Source organism: Gasterosteus aculeatus, chromosome 2, assembly GCF_964276395.1.
Source record: "Gasterosteus aculeatus chromosome 2, fGasAcu3.hap1.1, whole genome shotgun sequence".
NCBI lineage: Eukaryota > Metazoa > Chordata > Actinopteri > Perciformes > Gasterosteidae > Gasterosteus > Gasterosteus aculeatus.
This window is the reverse complement of record NC_135689.1, coordinates 12,437,531-12,456,802: the sequence shown is the minus strand read 5'-3', so window position 1 is coordinate 12,456,802 and position 19,272 is coordinate 12,437,531. Positions and strand designations below refer to the sequence as shown.

Genomic DNA, 19,272 nt, shown 5'->3' with positions numbered 1-19,272 from the left:
GGAAAAGAGATATTTTGACGGCCCATTACAATCAGGAAAGTGGACCTTGAGTAACATATTTTGCCGTCTGCAGATTTATCTTCGCAACTGCATTATCCCGACTGAATAAAAGGATAACTTTATTCTGCACGTACATGGTAACAAGACCAAAGGGTTATTTTTATTATTAATTATTTTTCTTATAACATTTCAATGGCATGAGTTTTTATTTTTAAGGAAAAATGTCATGAGCCTCCAACTGAATGTTGGTTTATTGCCTTGTATTTTTTAACACTTTATGTACAAAATGCACAAAACGTGTGAACTCATGTTAACCAGCGTCCATTTGAGTCAGTGTTGTTGTTTGGGTCAGGGTTTCAATCAGTGACATAGAACACATTTGCTACATCTCTGGCCCTGTGCTCCTGGTACGTCTACATCCTGGTACTTTGCATCTCCCCTACAAGTGGTCTGACTGCACAACGCTGCCTTGAGGCAACAAACCACAATTTTAGTATAGAAATAACAAAATTTGTATTTTAACTATCAAACATACTTCTTTACATACTCATGCGCACATCATCCTTAGTAAAAAGTGAGCTGAATTGCATCCCCGAGAAAAGGCACCCACTTTGCTCCCTCGTTTGATTGGACACAGATATTCTGGTAATAGAGTCTTAAGATACTTTGCTTACGATGAATACTTTCTCCCAGCATCACAGTTTCTCCTTTCCGTGTGTTCCGAGTTCTATCCAATTATGGAGAAAAGAAGGAAAAGTAATCTTTCACTGTTTAAAATATCTTTAATGGTTCAGTTGGTATAGGATTTGGAAGCATTAAGTCAAGACATGGTCAGCCATACAAAACAAAACCAACTAATCAATGTCAACTGAGAGGGAAATAAAATACAAAAGCAATGCAAAGAAAAGAACAATTAGGCAACGTCAGGTCATCACAGTAAAAAGATACATCGATGCTGGTCAAACTCCACAGCGCGCTGAAAAACAAAACCGGTCGCAAGTTCAACGATGATCTCACACACGCACACAAACACACACACACATACAGAATGGAGGCTGTCCATGACAATCCTCGATAGGTCAAATGTACAGTAAGACGCCTTTTAGAGAGAGAAAACAATGCATAGCGTAATAAAGAATGTTTTAAAACAAGAGTAAACGTAAAAAGACAAATGTCCTTGTCAGAAGTGGACAACGTGATCGATCGGTTGGCTGATTACATCGCAATGATTACTGAGGACATTCAAAACAGAAGTTATTGCCAACAACAAAAAATGGATAACACTTTACCCACACAAAAAAATGATTTTTTTTTCTGAAACATGTTAAAAGAGCTAGTAGCTTCCACAAACAATGGTCAATGTGCCACGGATTCAAAGACTTGATGAACATATAAACCACGGGGCACACATGCTTGGCTTCAAAACATCACGGTACAATTATTTTTTAAGTTATACAAGTTGACAAACTGTACTTAAAATACATTAAATATTGATAATGTCACTAAAAGAATCTGTTGGTTGTTAACAAATATTCATTTGAGCTTTTCCAGTTGAGTCAATTAACACAGAGAAGATACCTTTTTTTTTTTAAATCATCGAAGGAATAAAAACACGTTTACAAAGTTTTCTTTTATCCATTTGACCAAACAAAAAAAATCTCTTCCCTAAATATCAAAATGCATTCTTTGCAAATATCCCATTGATGACAGTGCAAGAGATGCAGTCCAGTCAGAAACAGCACACAGCTTTCATGCTCGGCTCTCACGCGCCCAGTTAGAAATGTAGTGTGTGTGTGAACAAAGTCACTGCTGATGACATTAAACGATCTACTGCTTCTCCGTCTTCATCGATGCGTTGGAGGAAGTCAATTCAGTAAACAATAAATTACCACTACAGCGTCTCGTCTCTCATCAATATTCTCAAATCATTGTGTTAATGTTATCTTACAGATTAAACATAAGAAAAAAACAACAAATCAAATAGGCACAATCCATTTTCCAAGATAACTGTACAATAAAAAAAAAAGTTTTGTCACAATAACCCCAAACCAGTTTTTGTTTTTGGGGAAGGTGTATGTTTCATGTATGATTACGCCTGCTAGTGTCTTTAATTCTTGCACCTTCCTCGAGAGAAAAGCATTGCTTCGTTCTCAACAGCATGTGGTTCAAAATAAAGCAGCAGCAGAACAACAAGAGTCTGCCGGCCTCGTCTTCCCACTGGGTCGACCCCGCTAATCAAACATAAATGGTTCACGGCCGGCCTGTTGTGAGTGTTAATGCACACATCACTCAGGGTATCATTATAGTATTTGTACATTAACATAAGGGTCACAGGAGCTCACGGCTCTCTGATTGGTTTTTACGACCAACTCGCCTGCGCAAGGTGATAAATAAAAAGGCTGGAATTGGATATAAAGTGAAATTAATTGCCTGGGAAGAGTTCTGAACACATTAGATTTTATTTGACTACTTGGCCTTCAGCATGCAGGTTTAAAGAGACGTATCGACGCTCTTCAGAAACATCCCAACATCTGGCTGTGGGGGGTCAAATGTTTATAAATGAGGCACCTTGTATGACAGACACAAAGGCCTTTACAACACACCGGCTGAATCAAAAAACATTTGAGCCCCACCAGGGCAAGCAGAAATAATTAGAAATCTCTCCCCTAAAAAGATAAATCCTCAAACTCGCTGCTTGGCCAAAACTATATTTCTCTTTGCTTCAATTAGCTGCTGACCGCTCACTTCCTCCAGCGACCGGTCAGCAGAGACAACATGTAACATGTAACACTGCCTGAACCTCAACACAGACAAAATAATACAAAACAAACCCACCCGGAAAAAAATAAAAAGAAACTACATTTGATATTCATCCACAACCTGTGAGTGTTTTCATTGACTGCCTCGCGGCTGAGGTTTCAACCTGCAGCAAAGCTCGGGGGGGTTGGTGGTGGTGGTGGGGGGGGGGCGGGAGCGGGGCAGCCACCTCGTGGAGTCTCTTCCCCTCCTCTCCTGAGCTCATCAGTGTCGTGTTTGAGGAGTTGCTCTGTGGATCACGTGCGGGAAGGGGGTTGGAGGGGAGGTGAGGTGGATGCACTGGGGAGTAAAGGTGGGGGGCAGAGGGGCCCAGGGTCACTGTCGCCGGTCCTCCGCCTCTGACCGCGAGAACGCCATCACCACGTCCTCTGCACCTGAAAACCGACAGCAGATTGACAGGTTAGCCCTCCAAATGGGTGGCAGCTGTAATTCCATCAAACAGAGACGTTGACCTGACATTCTGCCTTCTGCAGCGGGAGACAATGTCCACAAGAACATTATGCATGCAAAATGACAATCTTATTTAATGCATTTGTCGTACACCTTGGGAATAAGGGCTTTTAAGAGGATTAAGTGTTTATTTATTATACAGGCCAAAGCGATAGTAAATAACAAATGCAGAATGTGAGAGTATTTATCAACTGGAGGCTTTTGTAAATGCAATAAGGATAACATCAAGGCATGATGTCACTATTGTACCGCTTGGTTCATTTATTGTGTCTGGGTAGTGTATTTGTTTGAGATTTTTAGAATTCCTGTATTAATGTCTAGGACAGAAATACTAAATATTTACTTCCATGTCCAAAATAGGAATAAAACTCTATGCTTGAAATCCACACTAGAAGCAACCTGTAACGGGCAGTTCCCGTCTAAATGAACCAAACACTTGGAACCACACCTCGCACAGGTGATCTGCATCCAGATGTGTCCACAAGGAGCTCAAATGTATCACAAGTCACAAACTGGGATCAGATGTGAGTCTCTTACAGGTCACTGGATTCTGACCCAATTCGCACGCACGCACGCACGCACGGCATCCTGCTCGGCCGTGATAACACTGAGATCTGAGGCTTCAAGCCGGGCCGTGTGGCACCGGTGGGGTCTGTGAGCAACACCACCAGATTCTGGTGATATTAACCTCACTGAGCTCTGGAGAAGGAAAGAGAACAGATATGGTCTGCAGCACGCAGGGCTGTGTTGTTCCTTCCTCCTTTATCCTCCTTTTGTGCCTGCGATGATTACGGTATCCTTTACACAGTGAGACTGTCAACTGGGTTTTGTTCAATAAGTAACTTATAAAACGTATTAGTCTGCCTACTGCAATTCATCAGGTCATTTCAGGGCGTCCACACCCGCTGAGACGGTTTTTCTTCTGATGACTAAATGTACAATTTCCATTTCCAATTCGTAAGATAAAACTGACGCACTACTTTTCTACCTCAATGTATGTATCAAAGTATTCTCTCGTATAGGCTAGATTGTTCTTGCAAAGACTTGCAATACGTGCGTAGACATTCCTGAAAGAACGTGTGAGAGCTTAAAAATAATTCCGCCAGATGAAGTAGGAAAGCATGAAGTCCCTCTTGGCTGGTGAGATGCTCCAGTAAGGGAAGGAAATTGATTGAGACCTGAAAGTACAGTAACATCTAAAAAAAAAAAACCTCTTCAAAGCGAGAGGGGGAAATGACAACTTGGCCCAGGGCCTCCAGTAAGGGCTATAAAGTGAAGGAAAAAAACTCTTCACAGGCTGCAATCATACAAATATTAACAGACTTTTACGCCTTTGCAGAGTTGAGTATTTCAAACGGCACATTAAAAACAAACGCTCCTGACCACAGCCTTCAATCGCTTGCTGGATTTAATTATTGTGCAGACATGAAAGTAGGCCAGGGGCTGTGAGCCTCCACATGTATTTGGCACATTGGGCGGACCCTCCTCAGCCAGCAAATACAAATACAGAATTTGGGGTTTTGTTTGGTTATCTCTGCGGGGAAGATGATTACCATGTTTCTTTCGGGGGAGGGGGCGGGTTCAAAGAACTGCCAAGTTGCTCTCGGAAGCGCATTGGCCATCAAATGAGGTTATGGAGAAAACGGAAGCAGGAGAAGCAACTAGACACGTACCAATATTGGCACAGACGTGCTGTTCGACTTCAGTTAATATCCTCATTCCGCTTTGAGACAGCACGCCGGGATAAGGATGCTTGAACAGGAGACAATTATGTACTGCCACACACAATGGACCGGAGCCGCACTGCTGCTGAACACCACTTCTGTTCAAGAGGATGGTTTTGTGTTGCAGAAACACTCGTTTGTCACAATAAATCAGAATCATGCTGTGGTTGTGGGCATAAGTTCACCCTCGTGTGACAGGCCCTTCACGGGCAGGACGCGTTGGACACGATGCAACTGGAGCCGAATGGACAGCAGAAATGCCCCCGAAATATGAGCCAAGTGGACTATATCTGTTTTCCTTTTGACCGAGAGTCATGTGCGGACCTCATCTTGCCACACACGCACACGCTTAAGCCAAATCGATGAAGACGTCAAGTCCCTTAAAGCTGTTGCCTAGCGACAGATAAAAATCAGACGGCAGCAGAGGATGGCAGGCGGCTGCCGCCTTTGAGCCAACGGCTCGTTGACAAGGAGGCGGATCCGTGTCGGTCCGTTCTCCGGCTCATCCCTCCGCAGTGCACTGATCCCAGTCTCCACACAGCAGATCCGGACAGAGGATTACATAAACAACAGCAAGGACACGCATCCGATTTGTCCTCAATGGATACTTAGAGAGGAAGAAAAGCCCCCGCGAATGCACTTTTCAGGCAAAAGAGTATAAGTGTTTTCATATAGATGTATTTATATAGTGTTTTTGTTTAATACATTAAAAGAGGGCAAACATTGATAAAATCACGTCTGAAAGTCCCGTTTGTACCCTCGGGTGTTAAAACAATGATTGTATAGGTTGAGCAACTGAATATCAAAGCAACAACAGCCAAGAAGTGTTTCTAAAATGGTGCTTTGCTAATTTTCTGACAGCTAATAGACAAACAATAAATCTATTACCGTAAGAAAATAAGAAACTAAATGAATGACTAATCGTTGCCTCTCGAGTGTTGAGAGGCAGATCAATTTACAGCCACTAATTTTCAAATAAACAAAGTCTCCTTTCAGACTTTAAATGAACACATAGTTGAAAAAAGGTATCCTGAAAATGAACTAAGCACAGAGAAACTGTTGCAGTGATGAAGCACAGAGGTGTTTGTGGGAGCAGCAGCGCCGCTGGAGGTCACGGTCTGTCGTTGGAGTCAACTTACGACACGCCGTCCTCCCATTAAAAACGGCTTCAGGCCAGGAAAGAAGCACGACACACAACAGACCAGTGTATGTGGTCCACATGTTAACACCAATAAACACAGCAGGTCTACTTCACAGAACTACAGACGGCTGATTCATTACTAAATGATTACTCAGATCAGCATAAATGCCATTTTATTTTATTTGAACAGAAAAGATAAACCTGATAAAATCTCCTTAATTGCATATGCAGATGATTGCTTGCACTAAATTTCAGCTAACAATGATATTTTAGACTTAATGACATTAAGTTTAAGGCATGCGGACGAGAGGGATTTGAGCCACGCAGTCGCTGGCTGTGATTCATGCTGCAGTGACAAACCAGATAACGGATCAATACCGCTCCGCCCCAGGTCGCCAAACAAAGGCGAGTCCGCACCCTCGCATGGCCAGCTCTCCAGAAGGTTGGTGTAAGCATCGCACTCTACATGGTTGTAAGCGTAGATAAGATTGAGCATTGTGCGCGGCCGCTGAAAGGAGAGAAGGAACGAGGGCGATTGCGATAATCACACTATTGCTGTGTCATCAGCACTCCAGCTTGCCTGCAGGCCCCTTAATGACACACGCTCCAATCTACCGAAGCGGCACGACGCAGCGGCACCAAAGCTCGCAGGAAACCGTAGCTTTCCTGGGACAGCTGAGGTTTCCATGACAACCACATCCCCCCGTCCTCTTTTGTTGACGTCCTCAGACATCCTTCTGGGGAGGCATAAACGTTCCTCGTCAAATTAGACACAACAAACAAGTCTACGGTTCAAACTGACAGGTTGTCAGCCACAATTTAAATTGATGGAATGACAGAAGACAAAACCTCGGTGCTCTGAAAGCCACAGTGGTTACACAAAAACAGGCCTCTCCGAATGAGTTCACACTTCATTTACAAACAGAATAACAGCGTTCACACACAGGCGCTCCTCAGCTACGTAAAGCTACCCCTGCTAAGAGCTGAATGAGAAAAAAGCATCAGAGCCTTTTGCCTGAGAATTCCTATTTGGCCTCATTAAAAGTGCCAAACACAATTATGCATTTCAATGTATGGTAATCAGCCAATTAAAACATGTAAAAAATGCAAATTATATGACCCCGTAGATATAAAAGATATACGAGTGGCAGAACAAGGGTGGATTTACTCTTGTTTCTCAGTTTGAGGGAACGATCCAGGTTTCGGGTTACATTTCAATCAGCGCTATCACATGTCATGAATAGATTCTACACACAACACATACACACGTTTCCTTATCAGAATATGCCAAAGCTGACCCCAGACATAATGGTTTCCATTTGTCACTTTAGCTTGTGTCTGCTCTCACGTCTCCAGGTCTATCTAACATTTCCTGAATTCAACCCGCCCTTGACTTATCGCGATCAATACCCGAGCGCGTCTCAACATCGGGATAGCGCCCTCGGCGCCCTCTGAGCATCCCGACGATCGATCGATGAGGTGGTGTCTGACACGTGACGCTTTGGCTCTATGCTGAGACTCCTTGAGGATGCTGGTATCGAAAGCATCCTGCACCAGCATGTCCAAACTGACCTTGACCCTTAATGGTCAGATCTCCAATGATGATAATACCATAAATGCTTTTCCAACTAAACACAGTGTGAGTTTTCCAAATGTTAAGGAATAGCCTATGAATTATTCTATAAACCTGACAAAATGGTATTATTTGACAAGCTAAAAGGGGTGCATCATCCACTCGAAATAATTACAGCAAGCAGAGTAGTAATGATAGTAAACGGTGTGCTTTAAAAAAAAAAAAGGTTTTATTATTACTAGCATTACTAGCTATTGCCATCAAAAACCTGGGCCAGAGAGGCATTTACATTTCGAAAACAGCTTTGTCAAATGGCATCAAACAGCAGTCTTCAGTTCAGTTTTTCAGAGTTCAGACAACTCTTCAAATTGTTATTCCGCCGTTTTACTAAGTTAAAAAAGCCACACTAGCCTATTCAGACAAAATTAAATGAATTAAAGCTTCTTTTCAGGCCCGTCTGCAGTCTGATGGTGGAACTGCTGTGATGCAAGATCACACAAAGATGAACAGCTGGAAATGTGCTGGCTAGTCAGACGGCGCGATGCTCAACTGGGACAGAGGGTACTACAGACGGGGAGGGGCCCGCTGTCATTAGAATGGAGTGAGAACAGAGAGTACAACCTGATTTACCTCCGCACTCATGTACAGTATAATTAAGACATTGAAATTCCATCAACGTGAATGTCTTTGTCACAAAGTGCAGGAGTCGCTCACACAAATACCGATATTTTGAAACTGAATAAAATGTTTTGTTATTATTCATGCTGGTATTCTTTTCTTTTAAATGAGATCAAATGGTGGACTTCTTCAAACTACCTCAAAGGATCTGGAATGAGCAGATACCTTCAAACCGCTGTCCTTCAGCGCTGAATAATCCAAAGTGATTACCTCCCATCCATCTACTCGCATAATCACACTCCTTCGCAAAAGATGCACACAACAAATATTTTATTGGCGCACTCAGTACGTAGCACGCTGCCGATTATACTAAATGTGTCTATTTTTGTGATGCATAATTCATACTCTGAGCACCTCTCACTATTCGTCCATATTAATGAGGCTCTTCTCAGCTGTAGTGATGGCACAGAGACATGGAGTCCTGTGTGTATTGAAAAGCATGACGATAGAGGAAGGTACAAACAGGCCGCTTGTCTGAAGTCAGTTAAGCAGACAGAAAGGGTCCTTCAAAATGTCTATCTTATAATATGCGCTGATGTGCTTTTTGTAGACCTGATACCATCCTTGCCAGTCACTGCATAATGTTTTGCTGCTTAATCAAGAAACGCTGTAAAAAATGCAAACGTGTCTCCTTAATACCCCTGTAAAATCCTTCTTTATAGGAAACCACATGTTTAACATTTCCAACAAAGCTGCAGAGAAAGGACGCGGACAAGGAGACATAACTCTTCATTGCAGGTAAAGTGAAGAAAGCAATTTCCCCGAGTTAAAAAGCTCCCCTGAGGGACAAATATCAGAAGAGACGTGTTGGGACCGAGCCTGGAAAGCTGCAGATAAGTCTACAGGAAAATAGTATTTTTAAGCAATTTGCTGCTACTTCTCCAGGTAACTGCAGTGTCACCCTCCACACACACACACACACAAAACCATTGTATTTCATCCAGCACCCTCTAGTGGTTTGAAAAAAGAAGAAACCGGTGAAGATTAAGAAAGCTCAACAGCGCCCCCTGATGCCCTGTAAAGGCATGACCATCATATCATATGTGTGCAACATAGCATAGTATTATAATCTGTCGACGACCTTTATCAATGGCCATTTGCTTTATCGTGCAAACACGTCAATATCTGAACTCTGCCTTGGCCTCTCGTGATGCACCCAGGCACAGAGGAGAAGTGACTCAGTGCGTTAGTAATCTCACAGTCCTGTGCACCGTCTGGGAAGCTATTGGGCCTGAGGACTAAGGAGGAGGAGCTGTGTGTGTGTGTGTGTGTGTGTGTGTGTGTGTGTGTGTGTGTGTGTGTGTGTGTGTGTGTGTGTGTGTGTGTGTGTGTGTGTGTGTGTGTGTGTGTGTGTGTGTGCGTGCGTGCGTGCGTGCGTGCGTGCGTGCGTGCGTGCGTGCGTGCGCCTTACCCTGGTCTATGTTGTGCTGTGGTAGCTGGCTCATCTGACTGTGGACCACACCCGCGTAACTCCGGAGGAAAGCCTCTTCACTGGGCGTGAGCTGAAAGGGAGTGAACAAAGTGACTATTCCAGTTTGCAAACAAGGACAAATTACATAGCTTATCTTGAGGGAGTACACACGTTTGCTCTATATTATATAGTTTTGGTTAAGGGTTAGGTATTATAAATAATTGATGCATCTGCTTTTCTGTCCACGGTCTCGGGAATATTGGACCATTTGTCTCGTTTAGACAGTGAAAGGGATTGATCGGAGGATGGGTTGTGTTGCTGCAATCACAAAGTCAGTGTTTCAGTCACCTAATGTAGAGCGTCTCATAACATGTTTCTGACCTGTAATGTAATGTAATGTTTCCATCTCTGTGGTTTGTTCAACAGCTACTTGTAAAAAGTAACAACAAACATACAAAACACCTGTTTAAGTACTTTTCAAATTTTATATTTGTCATTACACCAGCTGTATCGGACGTTGTCATAATGAAATATTTTTGACTATATACAAAAATATTGTCATAAATAAACATTCAGAGCTGTCAATAGATTAAGAAAAAATGAACCAATTAATCTCACATTTTGAAATTCATTAATATCGTTTAAAGGTTTGTTTTTCCTTTAAAGACGGAATCTTATAAATTAACGAGTAATCACTTTAGAAAACATGTATTTTAGACTGTAGTTTAATTTTTTTCAGACACAACACTACACACATTCGATGATCTCCGATGCAGAATTCCACCGGGTGGAACATGATAGCAACTCGCTGTCCTTGTGCACTTCTCTCAACTCTCCATCATTTGTTTTGGGCTGTGTCTGAAGTGCCAGCAATCTACAAACAGTGGTGGTCCTCTGCAGACTGCGTGCGGCGCAGGGTAAATGTTGAGATGGAAGTAGCCTAGCAGCTACTAACAGGTTACGGGCCCTAGCAGTCGTGAAGTGGTCCCTCTGCCGCCCGCCCCCCTTTCCGTTGGACACGTGGAGGAATTCTCCACTGTACATTCACATAACACTGCGACTGTATACAAAGAACTGCACAGCCTTGAGTTTATGTCCTCAAAGACAGAGCTTCCTACAGCGAGTGTGAAAATAAACAGCTGATCGGGCCGAAACGCCTCGTAACAGGTTCTCGCTGTTCTTTCTGAAAGCGTTGATAATTTAATCTTCCGAAAACAATATTTTGGAGAGTTGCCTTAAGTCCAAAGTGAAACATTTATCAGTGTGCTGGGACCAGATTGCTGAGTCTTTCTGCGGCTTAAAAGAACCCACAGAGGGACGCTAGGGTACAAGTGGTACCCTAGCACACTAGTTTAAAGACATTTAAAGTACATTTATTCATTGTTATATTGTTAAAAAGAAGGTAGGTTCAAGTAGCATACTGACATTAGCTGGACACAAAGCAGAGCCTGAACCTCATTTTTGCTTCCATGTAAATACGCAAAATGTGAATAACCAAACAACATGGCCACAGTTTGTTAGTGGAGACACTGCACTCACATTGGATCCCATTTTCTTCAGCATGAGCAGGACCCGCACTTTCTGTTGGATGTACATGTCTTCAGGAGACTTCCCCGGGGCCTCCTCGCGGTTCATCCCCCCTGCTCCTGTGGCTCTGGACACACCAACAAATAAATGTTACACAGGAACTGCAAAAGGATGAAGCTGCACACTCGGTGTTGTCAGAAGATAACAAATATTTAAAGAGTGATGTTTTTCAGCCAGACTATCTTGAAAAGCGATAAATAGTTGCTGTTCCTGTTCCGTGTGTGTGTTTGTGTGTGTCCTTATCAGGCAGCAATTTCAGAGTCTGAAAGGTGAAGACAAAGCAGGAGTGAATAACAATTCAATTCTTTACTACTCTATTGGAAAAAGTGCTTCGGCCGTGATTTATTACCTCAGCAAACCTTTTCAACACACCATTGGGTTCAGTTTGTGAATTATGAGCATTTAGTTCTTTCAATGTGCATTCTCAGCTCAATATGAAATGTCACATTTTAGTCACCTAACAATATGTTGCTCAGCGTTCAGTTGTACTTAGTTCCACCCTCTTCCGACACATGAGCCCAGATGGCGACGATCGAGGTTTCGGAATGGCCGTCCACCAAGCAATGGATGATCGGGACCATGTCCGCCTTTTACATGACTCTATGTGTAAAGGATCACGTTTTTCTGACCGGACCTTTCTGACGTCCAGCACTAGGCTGGAGCTAGAGGTACAGACGGTTTGGATAAAAATGGAGTCTCTATCCAGTGGTCTAAAATCAGTGGCAATATTGTAAGTCACAGAGCGGGTTTGGCACTCCGCAGCGTGGACAGCCGTCATTAATATTGCATGGCAGTTTTCACGCAGATCTCGCCACGGCCCGCTTCTTCCATCTCATATTCCCCGTCTTACTAATGACCTATTTTCTCTGTCAGTCTGCAGAGATGCAAAATATAGGCAAGATGGAAGAAAGGGGGTGGGGGGAGGGGGGAGCTGCCAAAGCTAATGCGGATGACAGAAAAGGGATAGGTTCCGCTGTGATGTGCACACATCAAGGTCAGCCGCCGTCGCACCAGAGCTCCGTTTGCGACGCGCCTTGACTTCCAGCCTTAAATGTACTAATTGATATAGCTAAAAAGAAAACAATTACTCGTCGAGAAAAAAACATCTTTTAAAGATTTAGGCTGGTCTGAAAATAGATTTCACAGAGAGGACATCAGTATGCGAGTCAGGATTTGTTCTCTCCGAAGAATCACAAAAATCCAGAGAGAAACACACTCACTACGATAGTTCTGGCAATTTATTTTGGCCTGTTATCTGTACAAAGGGCCACTAATGCATGTTGACAGTCCGTTTGATGTGGGGTTATATTTAATTGAGGAGCTGGCTCGTCGTCCCCACTACCCAGCGCCGGGTGGGTGAGGGGGATTGAATGGGGGCACCGTTGGCTGGCGTTTGGGTGCGACTGTGAGCGCGGGGATTCATCCAGATCAGAGCAGCTGGAGGGCCGAGCTTCTGGCCATGTCCTCGTAGAATCACACCAATCTCTGGCGGCTGTTTAATGCAGGCAAATAACACTTGACTCTGGTCTTCACCTCTGTGTTCCAGCCACAGGACACCGAGCGAGGGAAAGGCATCACTTATTCACTTCCACCTGAGCATCTGCCGGGGTTTATTTGGAGAGCCGGTAAAATCCCAAAGCGCCATGACTGACTGGTGTCGGTCGCTCAGTACACCTTCGGCGAGGATGGTGGCGGCAAGGGTGAAACTGGGTGGCAGTGTTTCCGTGTATCAGCAGCAGTGACGCCTTTGATCAAGTTTCAAAGCGCATTTCGCCAGACAAGTGGAGGAGCGGCGACTTGAGGCAGAGAGGCCAAGCTTGGTACAAACGCGGGCGCGTCAGGAGCTCGCTGGGCGCAACGCGGCACCTGTGCGTGAGGTGAGAGTAGACGGTGAGTGGAGAGAATGGTGGTTTCTTGACTGTCGAAAGGTCGCATCTCGTCTTAGAATAGTTAAAAGATGACGATGAACCAAACATCCATAGATACTCGACATTTAACCATTTTCACATCCCTTGCTGTACAAAAGTCATATATATATATATATTCTACACTCATCATCTGTATGACTTGGCCTGGTGCTTCCATGACTGAAGCATTGCTGATCCTCTGATGTTTGCGTTTGAACTGTGAAGACTGGATAGATTTAGTACCCTCTCTGCCCAGGCTGCTGTTCTGAGGGTTGCATTTTGTATTTTCACAGTTTATATATCTGCTATAAAAACAAAAGTAGTGCAGGGAGAATCTCTCTGGGAGGTAAAGAATGGTGGAAAGGTGAAAGGTTGATAAACAATATGACATGTTTAAAAATCACAGTATAAAAGAGGAAAGGTAAAGGAGTCATTCTTTTGTGTATTTCCCATAATTAATGTTGCAAGGCTAGAAGGGGCAGTGCCACTGTTAAGTAGAGCGTTTGGGGCATCAGAGTAGCTACAGAACTTCATCAGTCATTACAGTTGTGGTAGTCAGTGACAACATGTATACAACAGTGACAACGATGTGTACTATTAACTAATGTGTGGTTTCATTTGTGTAATCCCGCTGAACAAACTAACTTTCCAACCGTGTTTCTAATTCCAGCAATGAGCCAGATGGTACTCGGCTGCCTGGCATACAGGCCTCACTGCCACAGACTTGACCTCTGAACAATGGCTCCCTGCGTAACACTGCTGGATTACAGCATTTTAAAAACACCGGGTCGAGACAAAGTACATGATTCTAAAGCCAAACGTCCCTAACAGTATGTTGTCATTGTTGGCAAGTATATTTTCAGTGGCCTGTGTTCTAAAATAGCACATAAGATAATAATAATTCTGCAACTAGATCATTTTTTTCATCCCACGGGGAGGATTAAACTGCTTTTTTTGGCAGAAGTAGCTTTCCAGACATCCAACTTTGTACTACTCAAAATACAGACTGACAATAAGTTTGAGTGGCATGATTCTCATGTAATATTTCTTGCACCAGTGTTGATGAAACTTTACTTGGAAGAATAACGTGTGCTGACAAAAGCACAATTACTAGGATCTCCAGATCCTTCCTTGACAGACAGCTAGACCTCATCTCCTATTTTTTCGAGGAAAATCTGTGTGATTTGACCCATTGGCCTAATCATTTCTAACAACACCGCTTAGAAATAGGAGGCAAAAAACAACATTTTATGAATAGATTCGATCAGGATGGGACAAAGAATAATGGCGATTGACACAACTCTGCTAAAAACCTATAAGTAGCGCTCTGGAAAACAAACTGTCCTTGAGACTTCTTTGGGCATTCTAGCATTATCCTGACGTACGCACCCCTCAGGGGAACATGTCTGAAATCATTTCTGGGACCACAACGGGAAGCCCGTCAGAGTCCTTTGTGTGGGCCCGATGTCAGGTTCTCGGGGTGGGCTGGCTCGACACTAATCCCCCGAGGGATTGCTCAGCCAGCCTCAGACGTGCGCGGCTAATATTCCAGACGTAATCAAAGGCTTTCTTTAATGCTGATCTAGGCCTAATCCCCCCCACCTCCCCCAGCACCTCCTCCTCAGCCCCTGTTGGGCTCTTGTCAGTGTTGTCATGTTGGGTGGAGATGTTGAGCCCCTTTTGCCAGCACAGCTACCAAAGCACCGCTGGCATTGAACAGAGAAATCTAGGAATCATCATTTAAATGATGGCGTCAACATATATACGTATTGCAGAGTTTGGAAAAAAACTTTAAAAGGAAATATCACATTATGCATTACAGCTGTTAAATCAGATGTGTATTGGAGAATGACCCGCATGCCGATGTTAACATATATATTATGGTATCACCAGTTACCATCTCACTCCATCTGTGCACACAACAGATTACTAAACCTGCTGTTGGTATAGTAGGTAGCAATACGGTCGGAATTAATACCATGATACTAGTGCACATATTCTTTAAGATACCTTGAAGATGTTAAGATAAATGTATGCAACATTTGAAAGAAATACGTGAATTTCTATTACAAACTATTATAAACTATTACAGCAATAAGCTCAAAACATTTCAGAGCTGCAGGAATGTTATTTTTACCTGGTGAAAAGCATGCAAGGATTGTGATTTAGATATCACTGTAAGTTAACTTCAGAGTTTACCAGAAGTACTGCAAAAATGCAATACAGCTAAAAGAAAATTACACATTTAGTAATGCTGCTTAAACAGGGAGGGAAGCCCATCCACTGCCCAGCCTCCGCATTCCAGATTTCTTATGAACACTTGTGCATCAGTGTCCATCAGTGACTCTGAGAAACAAAAAGAGTTTTTTTGGGCGGGCCACGCGGCGGAGTGGAGATCTGCAGCCAGAGATTACGGTATGCAATGTGATAGGCCCTCACATTTGCTACGGGTCATTCGGGGCAGAGGCTGCCCAGTCCACTTGTTAGGTTGGTCATTGGCTCTAGAATCAGCTGTGCACATAGGCACTGGGCCCAGTGCTCCCCCTGCTATTATATTGGGCGGGGGGGTGGGGGGGAGGGCTTCCCGCACCCCTCAAAAATGGCTGGAATTTAAACAAAACCTTTTTATATTTTATTGTGCACGGTAGTTCATAATACTACCACCCATGCCACGTTGGCCGACTACAGTTGTGATCCACGGGGAAACACTGACGTCTCCTTGTTTAAGAAATCAAATCCTCCTTGCAAACTGAAAAAGTTGACAGACGAACCAAGTTTAGCCTAAAACAGATGCCACACAAACCGGCTGAACTCTGTAAGACTCTCCGAGAGGACACGAGCCTCCAGCCAAAACCAAGAAGGAAAAATAACCAAGAATTCAATCATGAGCTGCGCCAACATCCCAAACAAACGTGTGAGAAACTTCAGTAAGTCAGAAGTCTGGTGTGGCTGCCAGCTGAGCTGCCAACAACCTGTCCTGGTGGTGCCGAGCAGCTGTGTCCCCCCAGGTACACATGGCTTGCCATGTCACAAAATCTACTAAAAACAACTAGTATTAACGCTGAAATTGGGACAGAACAATCTTCTTATTCAACCTTTTATCTCGTCACTGAGAAATCTTACACAAAACATTTATGAACTCCGTCAACCATTTTGTTTGCAAACAAACGTCAACCTAATGATTCTGAATTGATAAAGGAAGTAAATACTCACTTTTTACATGTTGGAAGCACTAAATAGCCATCTTGCTTGTTAAATTATTTCTGAAGATTGATAGAAAATCCAAATTATGTACAGTGTACTTCTGTCAATCCACTTAATATTTCAGCACAAGAAAAATCTAATATTATTATTATAATTTTGATAGTGACGCCAGTCTCTGCCCATCCGAACCGGCAGCAGACACGATGAAACCATGTGTCTTCTCTACCTCGGGTTATGGAAACAGCAGGAGCCAGACGGGTGGACATTACCGCCCCGAAAAGCTCCGGCTTGGACATGTTGGATATCTGCATGCTCCCTCTGTGTGATGCCATCTCCTAATAAGTACAGTGCCCACAACAATGGCTACAGTATTTGGGGACAATGGTGGTGAACTGTATTGTGAAAACATGATTGATAAGTAGGTCATGTCTTGTTGTCACCATGCGAGGCATGAACTCCTAAATCCTGCCCAACGTTACAGGCGTGGTTCATAGCTGGGTTTCTGTGGCACATTACTTCAAAACTTGGCCGCATTACAGCAGGCAGGACATGACATTTGACTAGCGACTCCACCAGGCTATAAATAATACTTTTTATAATTGAACCGTATTATATGTATGAAAAATGAAGAGAGAAAATAATATTTGATTCACACATTGATGCTATGTACCATGTTTATCTGGTTTATGATCTCAGAACATCTCAGCTAACTTCTCATGGTGCCTCAAAGGAATTGAAACAGAAGCTGCTGCCTCAAGGAGGTCCCATCGGGGTGCGGATGCATGATTTCAAAAGCGTAGTCATAGCCTTTTGTGTGCGATGGAACAATGTAACGCATTTCAAATGTGCACGATATCATACACACCAGGCGACGGACTACGACCCGGAGAAGTTGGATTCTCTGGAACCGTTTGGAAAGACGTGCCCGTCGCCAGGAAGCCTCTTTTCACTTGGAACTGCGTGCGTAAGCCACAAATGGATCCAGGCCGCTCCGGTATCATCGTGGTGGCATCACCACTATGTGGGCCGGGTAAATGCCGACAGACTGACAAGTGAGCGTGCCAAGCGCTGAGCAAGGGGTTGTGAGGTGAAGAAACTCTTTGTCAAACTCTGCTGCAGGCAGCTGATGAGATCCGCCGAAGACCACCTGCTCCGACTGCAAGGGACGCAGGGCGGGGGGGTCCCAAATCTCTCTCCAAAAAAACCCCCATCCATGTGGAGGAGGGGTGCGCAAACTAAGGCGGCCTTGACACACTATCGTCCATGACCGACTCTTCCAGTTGCCAGAAGGATTTGGGGAAGTTCGCCTGTGGCCAAACCCTCATCAGGCATCAATGCCCCGCTGCCGGCAGCCTGCCAGTTTCACCCCCCAACGGGGTTGTCAGCTATCTGACATGGCGGAGGGGGGGGGGGGGGGTAACAGGCAGCGTGGCACAATGCATCCATGGGTGATCCAAAAATAGAGAATCGAGAAGAGTTGGGAAAATGGGACTTGACCCCGGAGATGGAGAGAGAAAGTGAGCACATAGTAGAGAAGCAGCAGTGGATCTCCTGCGTGAAGGATCACTGACGGGTCTGCAGTAGGAATACAAGTCTACACATGAAGTCTGCTACACGTCATGATTTGCGTGATTTGGGAGACCACAGTGCTGGCGACGTCACAAACTCACGTTAACGAACGTTACCACAACGCGACGGTTAACGTTGCACGCGCGTTAGCCGAGATTTCTTCCACGAGTTTTTTTTTCTTCATTTTTTTAAATTTTTTAAACCACGATAATTTTTCTTCCTAGTCTTCTTCTCTAACCTCGGACTTAAAAAACAGATAATAACCCAAAACAAGAAACCGACGAATACACATGACTAAACGGACCTTGTTATCATGTCGCGGGACGCCGACCGTTGAAACTGTAGCAGCGCTCATGCTAGCGAGCAGCGAGCCTTCAACGCAGTTTCTTTCGACGTGAATCCGACTCAATATCGGCGGCGGTTAAAACACCCGCACGGTTCACCCAAAGGCTCCCGAAGACACGTTCGTTTTCGTCTGGGCAACAAATTCAAGTTGGTCTCCACTCAAACCTCGCTGTGCGCTTTGGCAAAGCGGTCGATGCTAACCAGCCGCGCTAGCTCGCTAGCATGCCCGAGACAAAAGCCTGAATGAAGTTCCTATGGGTGCAAACACCCATCCAGGTGCCGCCGCTCTCTGCCAGGAGTGCACACGCCCGGGAATCAGACGCACGTATCGTTTCGAGAGGGAAAAGACGCCTGACAACGTGGAGCCTCGTCAAGAAGAAACGACACGCGTGAGCCTTACCCCTCCTGGTCCAGCTTTTCTTTCTTCTGTGCTCTGTTTGAATGGTGTGTTGTTGTAGGGAGGGCGTCCTGTTCCGGGGTCACATCCCTCCAGTCGGCGCAGCTTCGTCGAACTACCGACTCAGCGCAGCGAGCGTCCTGCTGCATGTTCAGTACCGCCACCGGCCGCAGGGGGCGCCACCGCACCGGGAAACGCTGGCCCTCTTCAGAACTACACATGGCATATCACTGGATTATAACTGCATTAAAGTGTGGGAATTACTAATGGTGCAAGGAGTTATTCAAACTACTTTTCTTTGACTGCTGTATCAACACAAATACCTCATAAGTGTATTAGTACATTTAGGTACTGTATTAATGATCTGAATCTTCAAAGATACTAGATAACAAATGCACGTAGTGCAGTGAAAAGTACAACACTGTTTAAAAAAATACGGTGTAGAAGAAATATAAGTAGATTTAAATTG

General features: G+C 44.2%; 1 protein-coding gene across 1 annotated transcript; it reads right to left on the bottom strand.

The window, feature by feature from the left end:
* Positions 1-762: 762 nt before the first annotated feature.
* ctnnbip1 (catenin, beta interacting protein 1) lies at positions 763-19,054 on the bottom strand. Its single transcript, XM_040194260.2, has 4 exons — positions 18,807-19,054; positions 11,334-11,448; positions 9,795-9,885; positions 763-3,191 (listed from the first exon to the last, which is right to left on the bottom strand). The coding sequence occupies exons 1-4, from the start codon at positions 19,022-19,024 to the stop codon at positions 3,133-3,135; spliced, it is 483 nt and encodes a 160-aa protein (XP_040050194.2). The 5' UTR covers positions 19,025-19,054; the 3' UTR covers positions 763-3,132.
* Positions 19,055-19,272: the final 218 nt, after the last annotated feature.

What these genes read in the sequence shown, in the direction of transcription:
- ctnnbip1 (XM_040194260.2), bottom strand. Translation starts at nt 19,024, where the DNA reads ATGTGTAGTTCTGAAGAGGGCCAGCGTTTCCCGGTGCGGTGGCGCCCC. An exon ending in GAAAAGCTGGACCAGGAGGG is followed by an intron (nt 11,449 to 18,806) that starts GTAAGGCTCACG and finishes TGGTGTGTCCAG; the next exon opens with AGCCACAGGAGCAGGGGGGA. An exon ending in ACAGCACAACATAGACCAGG is followed by an intron (nt 3,192 to 9,794) that starts GTAAGGCGCACG and finishes GTCGGTTTTCAG; the next exon opens with GTGCAGAGGACGTGGTGATG.